This window comes from Oncorhynchus gorbuscha, unplaced genomic scaffold (assembly GCF_021184085.1).
Source record: "Oncorhynchus gorbuscha isolate QuinsamMale2020 ecotype Even-year unplaced genomic scaffold, OgorEven_v1.0 Un_scaffold_1687, whole genome shotgun sequence".
In the NCBI taxonomy this organism is placed as follows: Eukaryota; Metazoa; Chordata; class Actinopteri; order Salmoniformes; family Salmonidae; genus Oncorhynchus; species Oncorhynchus gorbuscha.
In genome coordinates, this window is record NW_025746391.1 from 46,039 (window position 1) to 55,000 (window position 8,962).

The 8,962-nt window shown below is 43.9% G+C and overlaps 1 protein-coding gene across 1 annotated transcript in view; it reads left to right on the top strand.

Annotated features, from left to right (window-relative positions):
- Positions 1-6,855: 6,855 nt before the first annotated feature.
- Positions 6,856-8,962, top strand: part of LOC124023821 (adhesion G protein-coupled receptor L1-like) — a gene marked incomplete at its 5' end in the record, with an annotated part of 49,199 nt that continues 47,092 nt past the window's right edge. Inside the window, 2 exons of the mRNA XM_046338029.1 lie at positions 6,856-6,989; positions 7,655-7,764. Of these exons, the coding sequence (XP_046193985.1) occupies positions 6,856-6,989; positions 7,655-7,764 (244 nt within the window). The remainder of the gene's footprint in view (positions 6,990-7,654; positions 7,765-8,962) is intronic.

The window sequence follows — 8,962 nt, forward strand, 5'->3', positions numbered from 1 at the left end:
GATGGCGAGCAGTTCGCGGTTACCCACATCATAGTTGCGCTCAGATGGCGACAGGCGATGAGAAAAATAAGCGCAAGGATGAACCTTATCGTCAGACTGGAAGCGCTGGGATAGAATGGCTCCCACGCCTACCTCTGAAGCGTCAACCTCGACAATGAATTGTCTAGTGACGTCAGGAGTAACGAGGATAGGAGCGGACGTAAAACGTTCTTTTAGAAGATCAAAAGCTCCCTGGGCGGAACCGGACCACTTAAAACACGTCTTGACAGAAGTAAGAGCTGTGAGAGGGGCAGCAACTTGACCGAAATTACGAATGAAACGCCGATAGAAATTAGCGAAACCTAAAAAGCGCTGCAACTCGACACGTGACCTTGGAACGGGCCAATCACTGACAGCTTGGACCTTAGCGGAATCCATCTGAATGCCTTCAGCGGAAATAACGGAACCGAGAAAAGTAACGGAGGAGACATGAAAAGAGCACTTCTCAGCCTTTACGTAGAGACAATTCTCTAAAAGGCGCTGTAGGACACGTCGAACGTGCTGAACATGAATCTCGAGTGACGGAGAAAAAATCAGGATATCGTCAAGATAGACAAAAACAAAGATGTTCAGCATGTCTCTCAGAACATCATTAACTAATGCCTGAAAAACAGCTGGCGCATTGGCGAGACCGAACGGCAGAACCCGGTACTCAAAATGCCCTAACGGAGTGTTAAACGCCGTTTTCCACTCGTCCCCCTCTCTGATGCGCACGAGATGGTAAGCGTTACGAAGGTCCAACTTAGTAAAGCACCTGGCTCCCTGCAGAATCTCGAAGGCTGATGACATAAGGGGAAGCGGATAACGATTCTTAACCGTTATGTCATTCAGCCCTCGATAATCCACGCAGGGGCGCAGAGTACCGTCCTTCTTCTTAACAAAAAGAACCCCGACCCGGCCGGAGAAGAAGAAGGCACTATGGTACCGGCGTCAAGAGACACAGACAAATAATCCTCGAGAGCCTTACGTTCGGGAGCCGACAGAGAGTATAGTCTACCTCGAGGAGGAGTGGTCCCTGGAAGGAGATCAATACTACAATCATACGACCGGTGAGGAGGAAGGGAGTTGGCTCGGGACCGACTGAAGACCGTGCGCAGATCAAGATATTCCTCCGGCACTCCTGTCAAATCGCCAGGTTCCTCCTGAGAAGTAGGGAGAGAAGAAACGGGAGGGATGGCAGACATTAAACACTTCACATGACAAGAAACGTTCCAGGATAGGATAGAATTACTAGACCAATTAATAGAAGGATTATGACATACTAGCCAGGGATGACCCAAAACAACAGGTGTAAACGGTGAACGGAAAATCAAAAAGAAATAGTCTCACTGTGGTTACCAGATACTGTGAGAGTTAAAGGTAGTGTCTCAAATTTGATACTGGGAAGATGACTACCATCTAAGGCAAACATGGGCGTAGGCTTGTCTAACGGTCTGAAAGGAATGTTATGTTTCCGAACCCATGCTTCGTCCATGAAACAACCCTCAGCCCCAGAGTCAATCAAGGCACTGCATGTAGCACCCGAACCGGTCCAGCGTAGATGGACCGACATAGTAGTACAAGATCTAGATGAAGAGAACTGAGTAGTAGCGCTCACCAGTAGCCCTCCGCTTACTGATGGGCTCTGGCCTCTTACTGGACATGAATTAACAAAATGTCCAGCAACTCCGCAATAGAGACACAGGCGGTTGGTGATCCTCCGTTCCCTCTCCTTAGTCGAGATGCGAATCCCTCCCAGCTGCATGGGCTCAGTCTCAAAGCCAGAGGAGGGAGATGGTTGCGATGCGGAGCAGGGAAACACCGTTGATGCGAGCTCTCCTCCACGAGCCCGGTGACGAAGATCTACCCGTCGTTCTATGCGGATGGCGAGAGCAATCAAAGAGTCCACATCTGAAGGAACCTCCCGGGAGAGAATCTCATCCTTAACCACTGCGTGGAGTCCCTCCAGAAAACGAGCGAGCAGCGCCGGCTCGTTCCACTCACTAGAGGCAGCAAGAGTGCGAAACTCAATAGAATAATCCGTTATGGACCGTTCACCTTGGCATAAGGAAGCCAGGGTCCTAGAAGCCTCCCTACCAAAAACTGAACGGTCAAAAACCCGAATCATCTCCTCTTTAAAGTTCTGGAACTTGTTAGAGCAATCAGCCCTTGCCTCCCAGATAGCTGTGCCCCATTCTCGAGCCCGGCCAGTAAGGAGTGAAATGACGTAAGCAACCCGAGCTCTCTCTCTAGAGTATGTGTTGGGTTGGAGAGAGAACACAATCTCACACTGCGTGAGAAAGGAGCGGCACTCAGTGGGCTGCCCGGAGTAGCAAGGTGGGTTATTAACCCTAGGTTCTGGAGGCTCGGCAGGCCAGGAAGTAACAGGTGGCACGAGACGTAGACTCTGGAACTGTCCAGAGAGGTCGGAAACCTGAGCGGCCAGGTTCTCCACGGCATGGCGAGCAGCAGACAATTCCTGCTCGTGTCTGCCGAGCATGGCTCCTTGGATCTCGACGGCAGTGTAACGAGCGTCTGAAGTCGCTGGGTCCATTCCTTGGTCGGTTCCTTCTGTCATGCAGGTGAAAGAGGACCCAAAAGCGACTTAACAGAAACAGAGTTTATTTCAAGTCCAAACAGGGAATAACAGACATCCTCTAGTCTGTAGAGGGGAATAACAGGAGAAGCGGCCACAGACTGCAGGTCGCTTCGGGTAGGCGCAGGCCGTAGTTGACAGAGACACCTGCTCACACGCAGCATCTGATGAAGGCAAAAAACACGACAGGACAGGGCGAAACACAATCACAGCACGGTGAATACTAAACAAGGAACCGACAGGACAGGAACGGAACACAAAGGAATAAATAGGGACTCCAATCAGGGGAAAGGATCGGGAACAGGTGTGGGAAGACTAAATGATGATTAGGGGAATAGGAACAGCTGGGAGCAGGAACGGAACGATAGAGAGAAGAGAGAGCGAGAGAGTGAGAGAGGGAGGGGGAGAGAGAGGGATAGAAAGAGGGAAAGAACCTAATAAGACCAGCAGAGGGAAACGAATAGAATGGGGAGCACAGGGACAAGACATGATAATAAATGACAAACATGACACCCTGCTTTACTAGAATGATACATTATAACTAGTCTCCCTGCTTTACTAGAATGATACATTATAACTAGTCTCCCTGCTTTACTAGAATGATACATTATAACTCGTCTCCCTGCTTTACTAGAATTATACATTATAACTAGTCTCCCTGCTTTACTAGAATGATACATTATAACTAGTCTCCCTGCTTTACTAGAATGATACATTATAACAAGTCTTTCACTGCTTTACTAGAATGATACATTATAACTAGTCTCCCTGCTTTACTAGAATGATACATTATAACTCGTCTCCCTGCTTTACTAGAATGATACATTATAACTAGTCTCCCTGCTTTACTAGAATGATTCATTATAACTAGTCTCCCTGCTTTACTAGAATGATACATTATAACTAGTCTCCCTGCTTTACTAGAATGATACATTATAACTAGTCTCCCTGCTTTACTAGAATGATACATTATAACTAGTCTCCCTGCTTTACTAGAATGATACATTATAACTAGTCTCCCTGCTTTACTAGAATGATACATTATAACAAGTCTTTCACTGCTTTACTAGAATGATACATTATAACTAGTCTCCCTGCTTTACTAGAATGATACATTATAAATAGTCTCCCTGCTTTACTAGAATGATACATTATAACTCGTCTCCCTGCTTTACTAGAATGATACATTATAACTAGTCTCCCTGCTTTACTAGAATGATACATTATAAATAGTCTCCCTGCTTTACTAGAATGATACATTATAACTAGTCTCCCTGCTTTACTAGAATGATACATTATAACTAGTCTCCCTGCTTTACTAGAATGATACATTATAACTAGTCTCCCTGCTTTACTAGAATGATACATTATAACTAGTCTCCCTGCTTTACTAGAATGATACATTATAACTCGTCTCCCTGCTTTACTAGAATGATACATTATAACTAGTCTCCCTGCTTTACTAGAATGATACATTATAACTCGTCTCCCTGCTTTACTAGAATGATACATTATAACTAGTCTCCCTGCTTTACTAGAATGATACATTATAACTAGTCTCCCTGCTTTACTAGAATGATACATTATAACAAGTCTTTCACTACTTTACTAGAATGATACATTATAACTAGTCTCCCTGCTTTACTAGAATGATACATTATAACTAGTCTCCCTGCTTTACTAGAATGATACATTATAACAAGTCTTTCACTGCTTTACTAGAATGATACATTATAACTAGTCTCCCTGCTTTACTAGAATGATACATTATAACAAGTCTTTCACTGCTTTACTAGAATGATACATTATAACTAGTCTCCCTGCTTTACTAGAATGACACATTATAACAAGTCTTTCACTGCTTTACTAGAATGATACATTATAACTAGTCTTTCACTGCTTTACTAGAATGATACATTATAACTAGTCTCCCTGCTTTACTAGAATGATACATTATAACAAGTCTTTCACTGCTTTACTAGAATGATACATTATAACTAGTCTCCCTGCTTTACTAGAATGATACATTATAACAAGTCTTTCACTGCTTTACTAGAATGATACATTATAACTAGTCTCCCTGCTTTACTAGAATGACACATTATAACGAGTCTCACTGCTTTACTGGAATGATACATTATAACTAGTCTCCCTGCTTTACTAGAATGATACATTATAACTAGTCTCCCTGCTTTACTAGAATGATACATTATAACTAGTCTCCCTGCTTTACTAGAATGATACATTATAACTAGTCTCCCTGCTTTACTAGAATGATACATTATAACTAGTCTCCCTGCTTTACTAGAATGATACATTATAACTAGTCTCCCTGCTTTACTAGAATGATACATTATAACAAGTCTTTCACTGCTTTACTAGAATGATACATTATAACTAGTCTCCCTGCTTTACTAGAATGATACATTATAACTCGTCTCCCTGCTTTACTAGAATGATACATTATAACTAGTCTCCCTGCTTTACTAGAATGATACATTATAAATAGTCTCCCTGCTTTACTAGAATGATACATTATAACTAGTCTCCCTGCTTTACTAGAATGATACATTATAACTAGTCTCCCTGCTTTACTAGAATGATACATTATAACTAGTCTCCCTGCTTTACTAGAATGATACATTATAACTAGTCTCCCTGCTTTACTAGAATGATACATTATAACTAGTCTCCCTGCTTTACTAGAATGATACATTATAACTAGTCTCCCTGCTTTACTAGAATGATACATTATAACTAGTCTTTCACTGCTTTACTAGAATGATACATTATAACTAGTCTCCCTGCTTTACTAGAATGATACATTATAACTCGTCTCCCTGCTTTACTAGAATGATACATTATAACTCGTCTCCCTGCTTTACTAGAATGATACATTATAACTAGTCTCCCTGCTTTACTAGAATGATACATTATAACTAGTCTCCCTGCTTTACTAGAATGATACATTATAACAAGTCTTTCACTACTTTACTAGAATGATACATTATAACTAGTCTCCCTGCTTTACTAGAATGATACATTATAACTAGTCTCCCTGCTTTACTAGAATGATACATTATAACAAGTCTTTCACTGCTTTACTAGAATGATACATTATAACTAGTCTCCCTGCTTTACTAGAATGATACATTATAACTAGTCTCCCTGCTTTACTAGAATGATACATTATAACAAGTCTTTCACTGCTTTACTAGAATGATACATTATAACTAGTCTCCCTGCTTTACTAGAATGATACATTATAACTAGTCTCCCTGCTTTACTAGAATGATACATTATAACTAGTCTCCCTGCTTTACTAGAATGATACATTATAACTCGTCTCCCTGCTTTACTAGAATGATACATTATAACAAGTCTTTCACTGCTTTACTAGAATGATACATTATAACTAGTCTCCCTGCTTTACTAGAATGATACATTATAACTAGTCTCCCTGCTTTACTAGAATGACACATTATAACGAGTCTTTCACTGCTTTACTGGAATGATACATTATAACTAGTCTCCCTGCTTTACCAGAATGATACATTATAACTAGTCTCCCTGCTTTACTAGAATGATACATAATAACTAGTCTTTCACTGCTTTACTAGAATGATACATTATAACTAGTCTCCCTGCTTTACTAGAATGATACATAATAACTAGTCTTTCACTGCTTTACTAGAATGATACATTATAACAAGTCTTTCACTGCTTTACTAGAATGATACTTTATAACTAGTCTTTCACTGCTTTACTAGAATGATACTTTATAACTAGTCTTTCACTGCTTTACTAGAATGATACTTTATAACTAGTCTCCCTGCTTTACTAGAATGACACATTATAACGAGTCTTTCACTGCTTTACTGGAATGATACATTATAACTAGTCTCCCTGCTTTACCAGAATGATACATTATAACTAGTCTCCCTGCTTTACTAGAATGATACATAATAACTAGTCTCCCTGCTTTACTAGAATGAGACATTATAACTAGTCTCACTGCTTTACTAGAATGACACATTATAACTAGTCTCACTGCTTTACTAGAATGAGACATTATAACTAGTCTCCCTGCTTTACTAGAATGAGCCATTATAACTAGTCTCCCTGCTCTACTGGAATGACACATTATATATTTGACCCTTTGTTTAATGTTTCCAATACTTTTGAAAATACTTTTAAACAGCTGAATTCATCCATTTTGTCTTCCTGGGAAATGACCGTTTCTAGGAAGTGACGTCATAATGATTGAGACGGCAAACTACGGACGCACGGACGATAAGATCTGTGACGCGGACCAATTTCAGATGGAGAACACACAGTGTTACCTCCCAGACGCACTCAAGATCATGGCCCAGAGGTGTGTATGTGTGTACCAGAGGATCGGTTCTCAGCACAGTTTTCATTGAAGCCCCAATCAATACTACTACTCTCTCCCCCCTCCCTCCCTTTGTCTCTCTCTCTCTCTCTCTCTCTCTCTCTCTCTCTCTCTCTCTCTCTCTCTCTCTCTCTCTCTCTCTCTCTCTCTCTCGCTCTCTCTCTCTCTCTCTCTCCCCCTCCCTCCCTCCCTCTCTTGTCTCTCTCTCTCTCTCTCTCTCTCTCTCTCTCTCTCTCTCTCTCTCTCTCTCTCTCTCTCTCTCTCTCTCTCTCTCTCTCCCTCTCCCTCTCAATCCCCCTCCCTCCTATTTCCCTTCTCCCTCTTGCCCTCCCTCCCTCCCTTTCTCTCTCTCTCTCTCTCTCTCTCTCTCTCTCTCTCTCTCTCTCTCTCTCTCTCTCTCTCTCTCTCTCTCTCTCTCTCTCTCTCTCTCTCTCTCTCTCTCTCTCTCTCTCTATCTCTCTTTCTCCCTCTCAATCCCCCTCCCTCCTATCTTCCTCCTCCCTCTCTCCCTCCTCTCTCCCTCTCAATCCCCCTCCCTCCTATCTTCCTCCTCCCTCTCTCCCTCCTCTCTCCCTCTCTCCCTCTCTCCTTCCTCCCTCCTGCCTACTCCCTCTCTCTCTCTCCCTGCTCCATCTCTGTCTCTCTAGGTGTAACAACAGGACCCAGTGTGTAGTGATAGCAGGAGTAGATGTGTTTCCAGACCCCTGTCCTGGTACATACAAATACCTGGAGATACAGTATGAATGTGTTCCTTACAGTAAGTACACACACACACTCACAAATGCACACACACACACTCACACATCAACACACCATACACACACACACATGCACACACACACACACACACACACACACACACACACACACACACACACACACACACACACACACACACACACACACACACACACACACACACACACACACACACACACACACACACACACACACACACACACACACACACACACACACACACACACTCACACACTACACACAGACACACTCTAACTCTGTTTTATTACAGATTTACCAGCGAGGAACAATTGCTGATTTATTATTTGACTGTGGGTGTTTTATTTTTTAAACAGCAACAACTTTCTTCTTTTTCAGCTTTATTTTGTCCATCATGAAAAACTCTGTTTTCTCCACAGGAGGAGAGAGGAAGGAGGGATGGATGGAGAGTGGAGGGAGGAGGGAGGGATGGATGGAGAGTGGAGGGAGGAGGGAGGGATGTATGGAGAGTGGAGGGAGGAGGGAGGGATGGATGGAGAGTGGAGGGAGGAGGGAGGATGGAGAGTGGAGGGAGGGAGGAGGGATGAATGGAGACTGGAGGGAGGAGGGAGGGAGGAGAGATGGATGGAGAGTGGAGGGAGGAGGGATGGATGGAGAGTGGAGGGAGGAGGGAGGGATGAGTGGAGGGAGGGGGGAGGGATGGATGGAGGGAGGAGGGAGGGAGGAGGGATGAATGGAGAGTGGAGGGAGGAGGGAGGGATGGGTGGAGGGAGGGAGGAGGGATGGATGGAGAGTGGAGGGAGGGATGGATGGAGAGAGGAGGGAGGAGGGATGGATGGAGAGTGGAGGGAGAGTGGAGGGAGGAGGGATGGATGGAGAGTGGAGGGGGAGTGGAGGGAGGAGGGATGGATGGATGGAGAGTGGGGGGAGGAAGGATGATGGGAGGAAGGAGGGATGATGGGAGGAAGGAGGGATGAAGGAGAGTGGAGGGATGATGGGAAAGTGGAGGGATGATGGGAGAGTGGAGGGATGATGGGAGGAGAGAGGAGGAAGGGTGGGATAAAGGAGGGATGGAGGGAGAGTGGAGGGAGGGATGGAAGGAGAGTGGAGGGAGGGATGGAAGGAGAGTGGAGGGATGGTGGGATAAAGGAGGGATGGAAGGAGAGTGGAGGGATGGTGGGATAAAGGAGGGATGGAAGGAGAGTGGAGGGATGGTG